The 19728-nt window shown below is 34.1% G+C and overlaps 4 protein-coding genes across 4 annotated transcripts; 3 read left to right on the top strand and 1 right to left on the bottom strand.

Moving 5' to 3' along the window:
- The first annotated feature begins 3391 nt into the window (after window positions 1-3391).
- Window positions 3392-5160, top strand: LOC142978005 (cytochrome P450 6B5-like). Its single transcript, XM_076122216.1, has one exon. The coding sequence runs from the start codon at window positions 3409-3411 to the stop codon at window positions 4894-4896; it is 1488 nt and encodes a 495-aa protein (XP_075978331.1). The 5' UTR covers window positions 3392-3408; the 3' UTR covers window positions 4897-5160.
- A 902-nt stretch (window positions 5161-6062) lies between these two features.
- On the bottom strand, window positions 6063-7553 carry LOC142978787 (putative cytochrome P450 6a13). The gene has a single exon (XM_076123361.1). The coding sequence runs from the start codon at window positions 7551-7553 to the stop codon at window positions 6063-6065; it is 1491 nt and encodes a 496-aa protein (XP_075979476.1).
- A 6723-nt stretch (window positions 7554-14276) lies between these two features.
- On the top strand, window positions 14277-15628 carry LOC142979122 (uncharacterized). The gene is made up of 3 exons (XM_076123882.1): window positions 14277-14446; window positions 14628-15155; window positions 15195-15628. The coding sequence occupies exons 1-3, from the start codon at window positions 14425-14427 to the stop codon at window positions 15590-15592; spliced, it is 948 nt and encodes a 315-aa protein (XP_075979997.1). The 5' UTR covers window positions 14277-14424; the 3' UTR covers window positions 15593-15628.
- Window positions 15629-16501: 873 nt separating this feature from the next.
- On the top strand, window positions 16502-18182 carry LOC142979148 (cytochrome P450 6k1-like). Its single transcript, XM_076123926.1, has one exon. The coding sequence runs from the start codon at window positions 16526-16528 to the stop codon at window positions 18014-18016; it is 1491 nt and encodes a 496-aa protein (XP_075980041.1). The 5' UTR covers window positions 16502-16525; the 3' UTR covers window positions 18017-18182.
- Window positions 18183-19728: the final 1546 nt, after the last annotated feature.

Genomic DNA, 19728 nt, shown 5'->3' with positions numbered 1-19728 from the left:
TGAGGCAACTACTGTGTGAATCCGTTTTGCAACAATTTTTTCTTTCCCCACAGCGTCTTGCTGCTATGTTCATACACTCAATCTTATTTGGCGCGTTCCCAACCTAATAAATTGATAAGTTTTTGAAAACAATGCGTCAAATTATAATCAGTTGCTGTGATTTAATGCGGTAAGATAAATCCTGTTACTCGTTGCTCGGTAACAAGTTAATATCAAAGGTTGAGACCTTGAGACGAACGACTGACTTAGAAATACTTGATTTCCTTGCGTGCTTTAGAAGTTAGGATATTATTATTTAAAAAATGTGCAAAAAACTGATGTTCTATTAATATGCTTGTACAGTTTTTATAGCATGTATGTACTTATGTTTTTTTGGCATATACTTGCTTATGTTGATGTTGATAAGTAAATATATTGCTATCTCTGTGGTCGAAGTTGTAGTGTGTAAGATGATACATGAAGAGGTTTTTGTTTGTCGTTCTTTCACGTGAAAACGGTTGAACTGATTTTCATGAATTTTGATATAATGATAAATAAAATCCAGAACATTGACTTTGTGATTCAAATTCGCAGTCAGAATTGCAGGCATTAGCTCATATTTTGTTCTCGGTTAGGAGAAAATTATATTGAGTTTAATTAATTTCTGTTAGAATGTTTTAATAGTAGTCTGGAATTTGGTATTACATTCTGTATTATGGCATTATACTCCCTGCATATTATAAGGGACTAAAGATATGAATGATGTACGTGGGTGTATTTCATATTGGCCTGTGACGTCACCAGCTGTTATCTAGTAAAATGCCATTATTAAGTATTTGATAGACTTTATCTGACGCTTTCCCATGTTTATGTCAATCAATCTTTTATTAAGCGTTTGACTATTATTAAGAGTTTTTTTTTAGTTCGTGTGTCGGTGTTAATTTCCTAACTCTCTGAACGTATTTGGATATAAGATAGTACATCCACAAGGAGCAGAACAGTTGTTATGAATCAGTAACCCCCGGTTTCTGAGGTACATTTAGCATTAGTTTATCTATTCAATAGTGTCAAAACTCATATAAAGAAAACGCTATTGAACAGATAAACTACCGTTAAATATACTCAGAAACTGGGGGTAAGAGATTTTTTTAAAGTTCGTGTGTCAGCGATCATTTCATAACTCACGGAACGTATCTATTTGGACAATAAGATAGTGTATCCACACTGAGCCGTTGCTCTGTAGTAGTAAGTAATTTAAATTGTCGATAGTGAGCATGCATTTACGTAAACACAAATAGCCTTGTTAAATAATTTAGAATATTATCTGCTTCCAAAAATAGATATTCTAATTTACAAAGAATCTATTTATAGAAATTAGTTTATGCAAAGTATTGCTCCACTTTTTTTTCTTTGTTGCTGAGCAAGTTAAATAGAAACATTGAAACAGCGATATCATATTCTCAGTGACAAAAGGTTGTACGTGATATTCTGTTTGTTTGTACTTATGCTTTTATGATATTGAATTGTATAGGAATACGGCTAAATTGTTTAAGTAGTGGCAACGCCCATAAGCATCATTGGAGGAGTTATTTTAAAGACAACGCGTGCATTAAAAGAAATCGTAAGTCAATGATGGAACAACAGACTTTAGAACAGTTCTTGAAGGTATGCAAAGTCCCCAATCCGCAAATAGCCAGCGTGCTGGACTTAAGGCCCGACCCCTTCCTCATTACAGGAAGAGACCTTTGCCCAGCAGTGGAACATTAATGGGTGAAAATTATTAATATACATACATTAATCAATGGACATAAATAACAACCAGACCCAAAACAACAATTCATAGATCTTTTAGAGATGTAGGTAATTTGTTTCCTTAATCCATTCGGTAAAATTGTGTTATTGTTAGCAACAAGTTTTGTAGATGTAAATTGCAATGGTTTATTTTGCAGGCGTTCTGAGTTATAATATTCTGATCATTGTTTTATTATGGTCATTGGTGTGAGGAATACAATCAGTGTTTAATTTATTGCTTAAATTACTACAGAATATGAAGGTTTTGTAGTTAAAAGTACTATAAGTGTAGTTGAGCCATTATAAAATTATATATGTATTGCATACGCATAACATAATCATATAAATACGTTTTGTAACAGTTGGTGACAGCCAAGTTGTGTAAGTTGGTACCTCCCACGCAAGTAATCGACGATTCGAACCCGAGGCAACACACCAATGACTTTACAAAGTTATGTGTGTATTGAAAATAATGTTCACTTGTTTCAACGGTGAAGGAACGCATCGTGATGTAACCTTGCATGCCTAAAAGTTCTTTAGATTCGTTCTTAAAGGTATACAAAGTCTTTAACCGGCACTTGGCTAGCGTAGCGGACTAAGGACACTCCCTCATTACGTGAGGAGAATCTTGCCCAGTAGTGGAAAATTAATGGGTTAAATTTATTTTTATTTTAAAACTGAAACTGCGTTCCACTTTTTGTAGGCGCTTTGAATAGAGACACAAACAAATAATTTTATTTTAGGAGACACTAATTCCATTGTTAGAGCTCAAATGAAAATATTACCTGTTATTATTTTAATGTTACTATTTAAAATAATGAGCTGTACAAATTAGTGGTATCTTATTTTACGAGTCATTTGTCCAAAATATGACATGTTTTTCGTCGCAAAAAACCTTGCTTGAAAACATGCAATTATCTTGTTATGTTGTTAATATTGTGTTTGTTGGCCACTAAAAAAGAAAACCAATTGCAATTTTGGTAAACTTTAGCAAGTTTAGAAAAAATCGGTATTGAAACGAAGGATCCGAGGTTTTTAATAGCTTTGGCTCATTGTATGGGCCCCGTAGTCTGAAACACTGCAATAGCTTGGGAACAATTTGTGACCTTCCCTTACTAATAGCGAATATTTGAGTTGTGTTCACTCAAAAAACTGTTCCTTTTTTGGACTGCTGCTCTTATACAAAGAAAAATTCCAGCATCTACCTTAATATTTTTAATCAATTAAATTGTTTGTCTTGGTCCCTCTACCACATTCCACGAATAGTTCCAGCGCTCACTAGGGGGCGGTGTAGCCGTTTGATGTACATAGGGTTCTAGATCTATCACTGTTCATTGTTAAATGGGTTTTCTTCAATAGCCAAGGAAAGAGTTAGAAGCTTGCCGATCTTCAAAGTTTTCTAAGCCTTTAGAATTAAAAGACAAAATCGGGACGAATTATATTATGTCTAATTACCAGTCATAAAGACCTCTTGTATCATATCCCAGTACCAACAGTAATTTTATTCCGTAATCCTTGCTCATTAACCCATACAGACCTTTGATATACCTCTATTTATCTGCAAAAAGTTCTTATATAAACGTCCATTACATCTACTTATCAGTGTAGTGACCGTACGAAAACGATTCAAGACACATCATGTTTGTGACATTGATTTGTACTGTGTTCATATTTATACTATCATTCATATACTTCAGAGGAAAATACAACCAATACTATTGGAAGAAACGTGGAGTAGCCTTTTACAACAAGCATATCACAGGAGGACCTTATTGGCAATATGTAGTCGAAGACAGGCCGATGTTTGAAATCCTTAAGGACGTCTACGATGAACACAAAAATGATCCAGCAGTTGGCCTTGGTTCCTTCTTCGATAATACTCTGTTCGTCAAAGATCCTGTGAACATTCAACATATATCTCAACTGGATTTCAATTCGTTCTACCACAGAGGGACTCCTATCAACGAAGATGATATACTAGCGAACAATGTCCTCTGGTTAAACGGACCAAAATGGAAGATAATCAGACAAAAAATGACTCCGCTTTTTACAACGGCCAAGTTGAAAAACATGTATTACATTGTGGATAAGAGTGCTCAAGATTTTGTGGAGTTTTTGAAACAGAATCCTGATCGTTTGAAAGGAGATGCTTTTGATACTTTGACCCATTTTTGTTCCGCTGCAATCTCTGCTGCTGTTTTCGGTATCGGTACTAAGTCTACTTTTGACTCCTCAATTCGTAAAAGAATAAGAGTCGCCTTGATGCCGACTTTATCCTTGAATTTAAAGTTTGCAGTAGGTGGAGTCTGTGATGTGCTGTACCACGCTTTAGGGTTAAAAATGTTTGGTGATCATGAAGATTTTTTCGTGGATACTATTAAACAAGTGATCAAACAAAGGGAAAAGGATAATGTGAAGAGACATGACTTTGTTGATCTGTGTGTTAAACTACAGAAGGAAGGAACTATGCAGGATCAAGACACTGGTGTTAAAGTTGAACCTACAGATGAAGTCTTAGCTGCTCAAGCGTTTTTCTTCTTTTTGGCCGGTGTAGAGCCTACTGCAGCAGCAATGTTTGGCACTATGTTAGAATTAGGAAGGAACCCTGAAATGTTAAAACGAGTACACGAAGAAGTTGATGCAGTTTTCGAGAAATACAACGGACAGTTGACATACGAATCTATTTATGAAGTAGAATATTTGTACAAAGTGTTTTCTGAAGCTCTGCGTGTGCATACACCTATTGGATTCTTAACGAGGCAGTGCATGGCTAACACTACATTGCCTGTAGGTAACATACCGATAGAAAAGGGGGTGAAAATTTTGACGCCAGTCTTCGATTTGCATCACGATGCGAAGTATTTTCCAAATCCAGAAGTTTTTGATCCTGATAGGTTTTCTAGAGAAGGGGAAGTGAGTGACTTAAATTATGTACCTTTTGGTAAAGGCAATAGGTACTGTATTGGAGCAAGGTATGCCCGCGTTCAGATCATGAGTGGATTGATGCATTTTCTAAGAAATTATTCACTGAATACTTATGTGGGTAAAGGTGGTGTACAATACAGTAAGGAGTCTAATCAAGTGAGGATAAAAAATGTTAAGATTGAGTTCATTCCTAGAAATTGAAACCAGAATTTGGATATTTTTTTTTTGTGTTATTGAAGATATACATTGATAGACAGCTTTTGGAATGTTTGTTTCTTGCTAATATCTAAATTGCTTTTAATTTTAAGCATTTGAATGTTATCCACATGTAGCTATATCTGTGTAAGTGTATGTCACGTATTTTAATGACAACCCCACTGTGCATGAATTTTCCGAAGTTAACATTTTTGCCGCTTCATGTTTATAAAAGCCTACATTAGTATTAAATAAATTAAAATATTTGAAGTAACTTGTTTATTTATTTAATATCCTTTACAGGCATCATCATTCTAATTACATTCATAAGTGCTATATGTCGGCTTATCATGCAGTATTGAACTTGATAATGACCTATTTACTTGACCCTTCAGTTTAGATAACAGTTCATTATATACTTAGTGCAGCTTGAACTTGTTATGAGTACATAAAATGACTTGTATGAGTCAAGTTCATTGCTCGCCAAATGATTTTATAGTCGACTTTATAGACTTAAGTACGTAATGCTATGACTACAGACTATACTAATTTCTTTTCTTTTTTAAAAGACAACTTCCGCATTAAGTATTACTTTTGTGTCCTAGGGACTTTTACAAACATAAAAACAACGGATAAAACGTACAACCAGAACCGAAACAACTATTTGTGAATCGCGAAAATAAAATTGGTATATGTATATAATGACAAGGTAAAGCAAATGAAATGCCTGGGAAATTTGAAGTTGTCAGGAACAAGGAAAAATACATAGTATTAGGTATATTATATTACATGTATTTATGACATTATTACATAAGTGACTTTACAATTACTTACTTACCTTCTATTCATGTCTAAAATAAATGATATGAGTATATTAAACACAATTTAAAAATAATGGTTTATGTACACACTTAAAGTTTCGATATGATTCCATACTAAACATATATTTACGAATCATATAAATAAATAACATTTAAGGTTTAATAATATATAAAAAACAACATGAACACTTTTTATTTAGTTATCTTAACAGGTACATTTCAGAAACGCTTTATAAATTGCTACTTTAACTATGAAATAAGATAACATTATTATAGCATTAACTGAGTTTTAAAGCAGATCCTTACCCGTATTATTAGCAACAAAACATTACATTTAATTAAAGCCTTCAATCACTTATTCCTAGGAATAATTTCAACGTTTACATTTTTCAATTTAATTAACGTCTGTTCCTTATTATATTTGATTCCTCCTTCACCTACATGTGTTTTTAATGAGTAATGTTTGAGCAAATGCATCAATCCACTTAAAAGTTGAGCTCTAGCGTATCTATGACCGATACAGTACCTTTTTCCTCTTCCAAAAGGAAGATAAGTCATGTCTTTAACTTCTCCCTCTCTGGAGAACCGGTCAGGATCAAATACTTCAGGATTTGGGTAGTACTTCGGATCATGATGAATCTCGTACACAGGTTTAATAATTTTCGTTCCTTTCTCAACGGGAATATTACCAACTGGTAGAACAGTATCTTTTGTACACTGTCTAGTGATTAGACCAACTGGTGAATATAAACGAAGGCACTCACTGATGATGTTGTCTAAATATCCCATTTCTGTAATAGCATCGTAAGTTAATTGATTGTTGTATTTCTCGAAAATTGCATCAACTTCTTTGTGTACTCGTTCTTGGATTTCCGGGTGTCTTCCTAACTCCATCATAGCTGCAAACATTGTCGCTGATGACGGGTCTACGCCGGCTAAGAAGAAGAAGAAAGCTTGAGCTGCTAACACTTCATCTGTAGGCTCAAGACTGAAGCCAGTATCAGGATCAACCATTGTTCCATTCTTCTTTAAATTCACACACAAATCAACAAAATCATGTCGTTTTACTCCCTCTTGTTCACGTTGTTTGATCACCTGTTTCATTGCTCCAACGAAGAAATCTTCATGCTTACCAAACAGATTGAGTTTCAATGCTTCAAACAACTCGTTGCTAAGGCCACCGATCACAAATTTCAAGTTCAACGACATCGTAGGTGTTAGCGCATCACGTACCATATCACAGAACGGGGAATCGAAAGTTGATTTTGTACCGATGCCGAAGACAGCAGCAGAAATGGCAGCAGCGCAGAAATGTCCGGTAATATCGTAGCCGTCACTTGTTAGTTTATCTGGGTTCAGCTTCAAGTACTCCACGAAGTCCTGAGCACTTCTATCGATGATGTAGTACATGCTCTTCAGTTTTGCAACAGTGAAGAGAGGAGACAATTTCTGTCTGATTAGTTTCCACTCCGGTCCATGCAGTAGCAGAACGTTGTGTGCCAGTAAGTCTTCTTCGATATACGGGAATCCTCTATGGTAAAACGATGGGAAATCAGCATGCGTCATATGTTGGATGTTCACTGGATCTTTGACATAAAGAGCCTTGTTGAAGAAAGATCCGATGCCAACAGCCGGAGCGTCTTCATGGTTATTGTAGATGTCTGTGAGAATTTCAAAAAATGATTTGTTTCCAATAAAGTACTCCCAGAAAGGTCCTCCAGATTTGTGTTTCTCGTAGAAAACTACTCCTCGTTTGTTCCAATAGCGCTTGTTGTATATTCCTCGGAAGTAAACGTAAGTTAGGACAAATGTTAGGACCGCGAATGCCACAGTCAGAAACATTTTGAAGGCCTTCTCTTGGTTGAGGTCAAGAGTAAAGTGAATAGAAGGAAATGGTTGATCTATTTATTTAGTATTTTGTTATTGCGAGTGGCGTAATACATCAACGTAACGTTATTGTTTACCGTTATTATGAAGTTGTGTAGGTGAAGTTGTCTGTTTGTATGTTGTTGATTTTTTCTTTAGTGCTGATTTTATTCTTAAGTTGACGGACATAAAGCTCGATTGTTGTAAGTTATTTGAAGGAATCCGAGTGTTCAAAATGTTTTAAAAAAGTGGATTAAATAGTAAAAGGAAACACATTAAAGTATGGTTAAAGTGAACAAATAAATATTATTTAAAATTGATAAAGTTGGTTAGGTAATATGTACATTTAGGCAATTCCTACAATAAGCATCTTAATCGTATGCTGGAATTTGACAAAAACTGCACATCTTTTTTATAAAACTACTTTTTGTAGTAAGTCGTGTTTCTCAACTCAAACATAAATATATTGTATTTAAACATTGATATGTAGGATATTCAAGTTATCTAATGTTTTTTTCAATTAAAAAATGAGTAAAAATCTCACTATAAATCAAGAATGTCTCTATGGTCAGGGCAATTTTGGAGAAGAGTCTATTTAAAATGTGCCTATTTACAAAAAACATATAAACTAAACCGCATGTAAACACTAGTATACTGTATATCCCTTAGTGATGACGTCATAAATGTCACTATGTAAATCAAACATACGTGTCTCGTGAGGAAAATCTTTGTTTACCCTCAACTTGTGACGTCACAGCGCACGAGTATGGCTATGGGAAATTGTGACTGTTTGTTACTTAAGATATTACGGTTTACCCCAATTAAAATAATTAGTTTATTAAGTGTATGACGAATAAAACCATGTTTTACTTAGGGTTCAATATTTATTTTTAAGTACAAGACAGATGTCGATTGGCACATGACTTGAAAAAATTGGTCGTTATTATAAAAAGTGAGGGCTATAGTATTTAATGAGTCAAAAGGTCACTTGCCTTAAAAAGTCCCGGGATTACACGAGATAGGAACCTTACCTACCTACCGCAGCACATAGTTAGCCTAATAGGGACATGTGAAACAAAGACAGGCACTTAGAGCCTGCGCAAATGAGATAAAATCCTCGACGTATTTTTTCATCCTTCGTAACGGATTCCATTATGAAGGATAAAAAATACATCAAGTATGCAGGTATTGAACGGGATTTTTAAGACTGAATTGGTTTTCTTTAATTCGTGATTCTCTGTTTTTTTTTCTATGTACAAAAGTCCCCCTCGTCTGTAAGACCTATGTAATTATAGCCAAAGAGCAAGCCAATCCCGCTAAAAGAGGAAAATATGGTCACAATGATGTACGACGAATATGTTGAAAAGGATAACAGAAAATAGGGACATACACGTCATAGTTTTTAAACTGTTATGTGAGATGATTAATATCTAATACGATATGGGATTTACGTGAACAAGAATGTTTGTTGTGTCAACTTGAGATGTAATTATATCTAAACGTTGACTAACCTTTTCTGAGGTACATTTACCGGTAGTTTATCTATTCAATAGCGTTTAAAGTCATATAAAAAGCGGTATTGGATAGATAAACTACCGCTAAATGTACCTCAGAAACCGGGCATTTATCACTCAGGTCTTTTAGGTTTGTAACTGTATTATTATAAGTGCAGTGCGTATTGCGTACACGTTTACGCGTACGCGTTACACTTGGGCCATTAAATTCGTGCCTACAGCATCATAATCATAGGAAAATGACAATGAGATTTCGATTAAATAACATGACACATGTAGGTTTGTAATCACTTGATCGAAATTAAAAAGATCTTTACTAGAACCACATTATAATATTCATGAGTACAAGACTAAATAACTATTGTCGAATTTAGCGAATTGTTTGAACTTTACTGCAAACAAATCGTGCACTTTACACTGTGTCTTAGATAAAAATAAAAAAATATTGTGTACTAGAGGCCACCCGCGACTTCGTCCGCGTGGAAACCTTTTCCGTGTAAATCCCGATACCGCGGGAACTCTGAGATAAAAAGTAGCCTTTGTGTTATTTTGGGTCTTCAGCTACCTGCAAACCAAATTTCATCGTAATCGGTTAGTAGTATTTGCGTGAAAGAGTAACAAACATCCTTACATACTCACAAACTTAGGAATTTAAAAAAAGGCTTTCGATGCTCTCATAGTAATTACTTTGATGTCGACTCTCATGAGACTCTGGACAGTATCACAAAGAAATATTTGCAAGTCATCTTAAAAGTTAATTGTTTCGGGTCATTAATCAATATAATTACTTGGCAAACATTATTATGAAATAATAATATATAACAAAGATTTACATTAAGTTTAAAAATAGATGAGAGGTCAATTGACCCCTGAGCTATGAGTATCACCGAAACGATATATTGTACATGTACAATATGCAATTATATAAAAAAAACATAGTTAACGAACGATTTATAAAACAACTTCGTATAGTAAAGACTTATAATGTTTATCACAGTGTTTTTCGCAATATCAATACTTGTAAGTACTTACCTACGTATAATGCAGAGGACGATAGAATCAAGAATATTGGAACAAACGTGGCGTAGTTTTTTACGAAAAACATAAAATAGGAGGACCGCTTTGGGAATATTTTATTGGGAACAGATCGTTTTTTGAAATCCTAAAAGATAACTACAATAGCAATGAAAATGCACTCGCTGTTGGCCTCGGATCGCTGTTCAACAAAGCTCTTTATGAAAAAGATCCAGAGAACATGAGACACATATTACAAGTGGATTTCCAGTCTCTAATTAATTATTTAATTACTTTTAATGAATAAACTACAGATGTCTATAAATCGCAATAATAAGGTTGACCACTAACCGCATGGAAAGGAAGGAAAATGTAGGAAAACTCATTGTTCCTAATTCTTATTTGGTTAAGGATTTCCCTGTTTGAAATGTGACAAGACGTAAATAATTACATCATGGACCTACATTATTAATTGTACAGTAATTTAAGTTATAATTTCCGTATCGTAAAAACCCATAAGCATTTTTCCTGACTTGTGAATTGGACTGATGCTTATAATCCACAGTCCTTTAAAAACGTAATGCCAGTATTTAATTGCAATTTATCGAACAATTTATCTTTATATATAATTCTTCTGTAAGTGTGTATCTCACTGAACTTCTCTTAAACGACTGGACCGATTTTGATGAAATTTTTTGTGTGTGTTCAAGTGGATCTGAGAATGGTTTAGATTCACAATGTCCGCTGGACAATGTTTTTTCATTTTTAATTTATTAGACAGGACAACGTCTGTCGGGTCCGCTAGTCCGATATAATCATCGTAACATTTTCAAAAGTATTTTTTAAAATTAGCCCTTTAAGTGTCCCACTGCTGGGCAAAGGCCTTCCCTCTTTCTTTCCAAACCTGTCTGTCCTGTACCATACTCGGCACAGGAAATCAAATACCGTTAGATCATTACGCCAGTCGCAAGGTATACTATAACGAATATTATATTGAAACTATAAACGAAAGAAGATCATATGTGAGAATTAATTACAACGCCATCTATTAGTGTAAATGTTAGATTGTACAAGGTTATCGTGTTGCGGCAAGTTGAAAACAGCAATAAACATAGAAGTTTGTGTTTATGAACATAGATGTCGCTGTAATAATTTTCTTTTAAAATTATAATTAAGGTTTATAGGTGAAAACGCTTAATAAAATAAACGGAACCATATCGTTACATTAGCGCATAGAAGTAAAATATCCATTGCATCCTGTATTTGTATGCTCGATATTGATGTTATGATACATAGGTATTAACTGACAGGGTGACCACATAGTGGTATTTGAACTAGGCGTCTCTGCGCTTCGGAAAAAGTCGGTCCCGGATGTTATCTATTAAGATAACAGTCGATAAGCCATGTCAAAGGCCTTCGGGCAGCTTAAACAACTTTGTCATAGGTCGACCAAGAAGAAGACTGACTGGGTTTTTTAAATAAAGTAAAATAAAAGAAAAACGCTTTAGGAATTACGTGTAACGCGCAAAACAATATCTGCTTAGCAAGTAAAAGTGCTTAGTTACTAAAATAAATGGACTTACTTATATGTTTGACATTTATGAGTGCGTGTTCCACCCGTGTCACAAATAAGTGCATTGAATGACTCTACAGATTTGCAATATTATAACGGTCAGAATGACCAGGCATTTTGACACACGTGCCAGAGAAATGTATCGTCATTGTATATTATTATTGTTTTTGTTTAGAAAAACAAAAATGATTGAAATAGTTGGTATTAATGTATTTCTTTGGTACTACAAGAAATAAATTGAAAAATTAATATACCAAACCCAACTAAATGCTTGTATAAAGTAAAAAGAAAATCTGATTACGACTGAAGTATATACATATGCCATAATAGGTATACTTTAATTCGAGGCTACTTCAAATAATTTCAATACTAATATAATCGACTAAACATAAATAATCCTTTGCATCGTGCGCTCAGGTTGGTTAACTCAAAAAATAATTAGAAAAAAAAACTTTTGGTTATAGATGAAAATATTACATAAACCTATGTTAAGAAACTCAAAGGTTCCGTTTGGTGGAATTGATAGATAGGTAGGCTATTGTGTATATTATAGGTAGGCATAATAATAGTACTGTAGTTGATATATAGAGAGTATTTGAAGCTTAATAGTTTTCTAACTAGTTCATAAATTCTCGTGAGAACTGAGAAAAAATTGATGTGTTAAGCTTTAAAAAAATGTTTTGTGTAGTTACGGAGTATTTTGTTGATTGTTCCGATTTTGCGAAATATCTTTACGCATTAAGCTGAATCCATATTTCTGCATACGCACGAACATTTTGTGTAAACGTTTGGAAATGTTCGTGAGTGGTTTGTGAGTGAATTGTGATATTCAGTACCTGTAAATCATTTCCAAGTATTTTAAACTTACCGCGTATTAAAATAAATGATACGAAAAGAATCATTGCTAAGCTATTAGTTTCTTCGAGAGTTCTAGCAGCTAGATGACTATTAAACAATTGATATAAATAATAGATGATATATGTATAAATCATCGCCCAGTAAACCTAAGAATATGACCTTAGGAAACATTGAAAACTGAATGACTTCTCAAATATATTACGTAAAATTAGAACCAGATATTAGTTGGCCTATCAACATGCTAAAAGCCTACCGGTAATAATGCAACACATTACGAAATGTATTGACTTATTATTCCATAGTTCTGTACACAGTACTAGAAAATTTTCTCGTCCCATTACTGTTCAAGCAAGAACAATGAGCATTGAAGGCTCGCCCAAGGACTCGAGTGTGGACCAACAATGTTCAGTGCTTCAGAATTTCAAATCTACGGTTTCAGTCATAACAGGATGCTATTGTTTACTTGCGTATTCGCAATAGTTCCCACAGTTCGTTCGGATACATTGTCGTTAGTTTAGTAAGTCACGTTGCGAGCGAAAGTATGATTATGAAGTATACTTTCTGTACCATTTTTGTGTTCAGTGTTATACATTGTAAGTATATTATCTTCTAGCTCAATTCCTAGGACGTTAAAATTAATTTTTTGAATGAAAACCTATTCCATTCCTTCTTTATCCTATCCTTTAAAAATATATTTTTCTTTTGTCTGTGCATAATTTAAAAATTCTAGGTCCTTTGTGTTGATCAATACTAGGAATAAAAATGCTAAAATATATCTGTTACGCTTTTAAGTTCAAACGGCTTAGCTTATTTGAATGAAATTTTCAAAATAGATTTTTTAATCTTCAAGGGGGTAAAAGGGGATGGAAGTTTGTATGCAAGTAGAGCTACGTAGGTTAGCTAGTATACGCGAATTTCATGGATGTATGTAGGTCAGTAGTTTCTTATATCCTAGAACAGAAGACTAACTATCCTCGTTTATGATTTAAGAACTGTACTGATGTTTTATTTTTATCTTGTTTAAATTATGGCCATTTTCAAGCCAAACTTTTTCTGTTCTCATAAAACATAGTTCAAACTTTGTAACAGTTTCCGTGCCAACTTCACTTTATTCTTGTATCTTGGCATATTTGTGGCGTTACTAAATATCGTCTTAGTTATCCTCATTGTTTAATGTGTACTTGACAAACAAATAAATTAATGCAACGCCTTAGGCTTTTCGCTAAAGCTCTAGGTTTGACACTTTTCTACTTTGAAATATATTAGTGTCAATATAAGTTTGTATAATCCTACTCGATGTTTCGATCGCTCGATCGAAAATGCTAAAGAAGAAGCTTCTATAGCATTCTCTCAAAATAAACTTGCACGATGAGGCCTTTTTTTACTCCTACAATCATCACTAATAATATTCAAATCCTTCCAGTGTTTTGGACAGCGCTATGTTGAATAAGTTTAACTTTATACAATACGTACTTTTGCCTGATATTTCGAAATGTAATAAACTTATTTGTTAACAAATGTCTACTTTCTTACAGACACCTGCAGCCAATTCCTAACAATCAGTACAACAAATAATCGTAAACCAACGAAACCGTCATGCGACAATACAAACAATTCTGCTTTAGTCGAACATTTCTTCAACATCATCTTCAACGAGTTCCATGCCACTCCTCCAATCTGCGTCTGCGTACAAATGTGTCACGATCAACCTACATACTGTTATCCTAATGGCTGCTTGAAAAAAACCGAACCGAATAAAAAACCCGAAGTCCCATTACCCGTAACCCGAGTTAGTGAAAACACGAACCCGATTTTCTTTTTAGATGAGAAACCGGATTTTATTAATGATTATCTGAATAAGAATTATGTTGATGAGAGTAAACCTGCTATGGTGCGGGGTACAGGTGCAGGTACGGATTAAATTATACTTTAATTCATATTCCACTGTTTCTGTAGTTCGTAGTCATATTTTTAAATGTGAAAGTACGCAACGATGGTCTTTTCGAATTAATGCAATTATTTTCTTAAAAGACGAATATAATGAAACTTATTTACCGATTCTTTAATTAAATAAAACTCTTTTGGTTCCAGCCCCAACAAATACAGAAAAATCAGTGCCAGTAAATCTCAGACCAGATCCGTTCAAAGACAGATACAAGATCCTATTCAAATACAAGAAGATGCCAAAAGTAGAACTGAAGTACAACCTTGGAGAACAAGTCAAGAATATGAGGTCAGATGTTTTGAAGAAAGACAACGTAGATGTGTCTAAAACTAGATGGCCTCAGAACAAAATTAACTATCGTTTGAGCGGACAACGAGTACCACAAGACCAGGCAGGAAATTCCAACTTCTTTATGTCCATGTTCCCTGAAAAAGATATCATAAATTATCCACCAAAATATTTCAAACGTGAACTGAATAATGCGAGCAACAATGACAGTGAAAATATGGATATAAAAGCAATTTACGTTGTAGGAAAATCTGAAATTGAAAACACAACTTTCTCTCTAGAAAAGCTAATCGACAGTCTGATTGAAAGCAGCTTTGATACTAATAAATCTGTAAATACAATCGATAGAGAACTCGAAGTTGTGACAAATATAACCAGCAATCTTAGTAAGAAGCAAAACGAAATAGAAAATGTTACTGATAAAGTGACAACTATAAAACCAGTAACAGAACAGATACATGACAATGAAACAACAAATGTTATATCGATTAATTTAACAAATGAAAACATCGATAAAAACAAATATACTGACATAAACGCAGAAAGTAATACTACAGCTTTTAATCAAATGATAGCAACTCTATCTAAAAGAATTGATATACAAAACAACACGAGTATGGAAATGGTCAGACGAATAAGTGCGGGATATGATTTTGATACAACGATCACTACTCAGAGACCTAAAGATGCTTATAGGAATGATAATATAGAAATTGTAACTACAGAAAATACGCTTTCACTGATCGAACGTGAAATAAGACCGAGAAAAAAGAGTCGACAAAGATTTGCTCGGAGACTTCAGAAAAGTAAACACAATAAATGATTTCAAAGATGGTTCATTAACACTTATAGCAAATATTTAGACGTCATGTTTATTATAAATATAAAACGATCATTTAATACCGTTTCATTTCAATCCTCATTTATTCGACTATTATGACTAAACCTCAACTAATTGCCAATTAATTGAACTTCAAAGAATTTCTCAGAAAGCTCTATTTGTGTGGCTGTATGTTTAGTTAAATGTATTATTCTAGGTATCAAATATAATGTGAGAGATGTGGTGTAAATATTCGTAGCGATAGTTGAGAATAATGTTTTATTGTGCTAGGTACCACTACTAACTAGGAGTTTTAAAATAAATGATTACACATTAGTTCGCCTCGACATAAGATAGGTGTTAAAATATGAATTTACGGAGACAAAAATCATCGATAAATGTTTGTTAATCTATACTAATATTATAAAGCTGAAGAGTTTGTTTGTTTGAACGCGCTAATCTCGGGAACTACTGGTCCGATTTGAAAAATTCTTTCAGTGTTAGATAGCCCATTTATCGAGGAAGGCTATAGGCTATATATCATCACGCTACAACCAATAGGAGTAGAGTACCAGTGAAAAAGGTTACAAAAACGGGGAAAATTATGATTCTCTTATGTGACGCAAGCGAAGTTGCGCGGGTCAGCTAGTTTTCTTTATTATACGAATTATCATTAGTTCATATGGGAGCGGAACTACGCGGGTCAGCTTGTTAATAATAACATAATATCTATTGACTTTCTAGACACATCATTTGAAGATAATGATGTAAGATTTTACATTATAAACAAAAACAGATAATTATGACGATTCATGATGACAAGCGTTAACACAATGCACTCTTCACACGGACTGATAAGCTAATACTATAAAATATAGTAAACAGATTCACTGCACATTATAACGTTACATTAACTTAATCTGTAAACATTACAAGATGATCCTAGCAATCATTCTAATAGGTTTAATAGTAACCTTAATACTAGTTTTTCTGATCGGTAATAACAATGAAAGGTACTGGAAAAAACGCGGTGTAAAGTTCCATACGAAGAATAAAGTGACCGGTGTTTTTTGGAATTTCTTAACGCAGAAAGGAGCATTGTTTGAACATTTTGGAATGCTGTATAACGAATATAAAAATGAGCCAGCTGTGGGAATCGGATCTGTTGTGACACCGGCATTGTTTGTGATACATCCAAAGAATGTACAACACGTATTACAAGGGGATTTCAATGCTTTCAACCATCGTGGAATTGAAGGCGTAGAAGGAGATACTTTGGCTGAAAATCTACTATTCCTTAACGGATCCAAATGGAAGGTAGTGCGGCAAAATATGAGTCCTCTCTTCACTGCAAATAAGTTAAAGAGCATGTTTTACATTATTGATAAATGTGCTCAAGATTTAGTGATATATTTGAAAGATAACTCTCAAAAGTGGGAAGGCGGATGCTTTGATACTCTGATGACGTATTGCAATGCAGCTGTTTGTGGTTCCATCTTCGGTATCAATTCAGAATCCATATTCGACTCGCCGTTCCTCCAAGTAGCCAAAGACATCACGGCGCCTTCGTTCAAGAATAACTTTAGATTTGCTATGATGAATCTCAGTCCAAAAATATGCAGAATATTCGGTATCAAGTTCTTTAAAGAACACGAAGAATTTCTAATCGATGCTATAACCAAAGTTATACAACAGAGAGAAAAAGAAAATGTTAAGAAGCATGATTTCGCTGATATTTGTGTTCATATACAGAAGAATGGTGTTATGAAGGATTCAGCTACTGGTTATCAGGTAGAACCGTCTTACGGTCTTTTGACAGCCCAAGCCGTATTCTTCTTAATAGCTGGCGTAGAGCCTGTTGCTATCGCGATATTTGCTACGCTGATGGAACTGGGCCGCAATCCAGAAATACTAGCAAAGGTACATCAAGAAATAGATGAACAATTCGAAAAACATGAAGGTAAAATTACTTACGATGTCATATCTGAGATGAAATATTTACACAAAATACTAAGCGAGGCTTTGAGAAAGAATCCTCCTATTGGTACTATTAGTCGTCAATGTGTTAGAGATACTGTTCTACCAGTTGGTAATATAAAAGTGGAGAAAGGAACCAAAACGTTTTCTCCTGTTTATCACATACATAACGATCCTAGAGTTTACCCTTCACCAGAAATTTTTGACCCTGAAAGGTTTGCCAAAGATAGTAAGCAGCGTGAAGAATTCTATATGCCTTTTGGTATGGGTAATAGAATGTGTATTGGAGCAAGATACGCTAAATTGCAAATGGCGGCTGGTGTAGTGCATGTTCTTCGGCACTTCACAGTGAAGACCAAGGAATTGGGTCCTCCACAGTATAAACATCACTTTATTCAAGTTAGACCTTTAAATGTTGATGTGCAGTTTATACCAAGGAATGTAAAATGATTAATTAATAAATTTAAGTATGTCCTGTATAACAAGATGTATAGAAGTGAATGAAGCAAATTAAGTTTGTAAGGATCGTACCAAGTGACGTTCTCTGGTTTTATGTATGCACATGTGTAAAATGATTCTCAAATATTAGGATTAATGCAATTAAATAAATATTATTGTGATATTCATTTGTTTTATTATGCTTAGTAGTAACTATCGATGATATTGGCTGTAACAGGATTATAATGCAAATATTGTGTTTGATCTTAGATGACCTTTGGCTCCAGTTGTATATCACGTTGAAAGGCACGCTTATTTCGTAGTTAAACGATATTTTACGATGTAAAGGTAATAATATAATATTATATATAATATTTCGAACAAAATAAATAGAACTATACCGGGAATAAAGTTTGGTTACTCTTACATTAATTGGCTTTTTGAAAATTCATTAACTAATTTAATGAATTTTGGATGATGCTAATGTACAAATGTAACCATCACATTATTTGACTCCATTGTTGTCCCACTGCTTGGCCACAATCTTCTGCCGGACAGGGGAGTGGATAGGCCTTGAGTCCACCACGCTGGCCATTATACTGTCACATTAATCTTCGAAAATCGGCAAAAAGATTAACATACCATCATTTTAAACACATTACACCAGTTTATAAACAAACAGTCAAAATTAATAGACTCACAAAAGGCCCATCGCAAAAACAATTCGGTCGTAACTGTCGCGATTCAGAATACGTCTAACAAACGACGTTTGGCCAGAATTAATTTACCTAGGACTGTCACAAATTATACGCAATGAAAATTGTAATTTCGTTGGACGATGCTGTCGGACGCTTTGAAAGGGTTGCCTGTAATGGTGGCAAGCATCTGTGGCCATTTCATGAAATGTGTCGAACACGGTTTCGGCCTGAGGGTCTCAACATTTTTTCGGTGGGAATTTTTTTAGTGGAATATTTTAATTAGGGGGTGTGATAGTATATTATTAGTGTATCTAGATGTTGTTTTGTTTTTATGGATTAAATTCATCTTGAGGCTTTGCACGGAATGACATAAAATTATAACCAAAATTATATTTTATTTACGGGAGTAAAGATAAAAGTTTAACATACCTCATATTATGCGTTGAGGCAATTTATTACTGTTTTTTTATTGGACGAATGGTAATGATCCATTTTAGCAAACATCATCGCTTACAAAATCTTAGTCGAGATTTTGCTAACCAGTAATTTTCTTTGCTTACAGACAAAGTCCTAATTACAAATCACTCGATAGACTACAACTCGATAACATCAAAAGTTCGTAATCACAAAACACTATCGCAAGGATTCATCGAGAAAAACTTTGAGAACCGCATGAAATAGCCTCGATTAACGCTATTATAGAGGAATAAAAGCAGGTTATTAAGAGTAATAAGGTTTCATAGCCCTGTGCAAGATTATTAGCTGGATATAGGTGTCTATTACGATAGGTCCGTCTTGCTATGATTGCATTTCGGATTATTCCTGCGACGTAATTAGGATCAAGGGCTTATTCGTTTTTGTTTACTTGGATATTTATTTTGGTTTGAGTATATTGAGAAAAGAATAGTCTAGGGTGTTAGTTTCCATGCGTTTTTTTGACAAAGTATTTCAGACCCTCCAAAAGGTAAACTTAGCTAGGTAAAGCTTAAAGTAAACTTTTGGCATTAATCTAATAAATAATTGTCA

Source organism: Anticarsia gemmatalis, chromosome 2 (genome assembly GCF_050436995.1).
Source record: "Anticarsia gemmatalis isolate Benzon Research Colony breed Stoneville strain chromosome 2, ilAntGemm2 primary, whole genome shotgun sequence".
In the NCBI taxonomy this organism is placed as follows: domain Eukaryota; kingdom Metazoa; phylum Arthropoda; class Insecta; order Lepidoptera; family Erebidae; genus Anticarsia; species Anticarsia gemmatalis.
The sequence above is the reverse complement of the archived record's forward strand: the minus strand, read 5'-3'. Positions and strand labels throughout refer to the sequence as shown.

Excerpts from the sequence above, each read along its gene's own strand:
- LOC142978005 (XM_076122216.1), top strand. The coding sequence starts at position 3,409 with ATGTTTGTGACATTGATTTGTACTGTGTTCATATTTATACTATCATTC.
- LOC142979122 (XM_076123882.1), top strand. The coding sequence starts at position 14,425 with ATGGTGCGGGGTACAGGTGCAG. Across the intron at positions 14,447-14,627 it reads GGTGCGGGGTACAGGTGCAG|CCCCAACAAATACAGAAAAA; the intron begins GTACGGATTAAA and ends TTTTGGTTCCAG. Across the intron at positions 15,156-15,194 it reads AAATATAACCAGCAATCTTA|TGACAACTATAAAACCAGTA; the intron begins GTAAGAAGCAAA and ends TTACTGATAAAG.
- LOC142979148 (XM_076123926.1), top strand. The coding sequence starts at position 16,526 with ATGATCCTAGCAATCATTCTAATAGGTTTAATAGTAACCTTAATACTA.
- LOC142978787 (XM_076123361.1), bottom strand. The coding sequence starts at position 7,553 with ATGTTTCTGACTGTGGCATTCGCGGTCCTAACATTTGTCCTAACTTAC.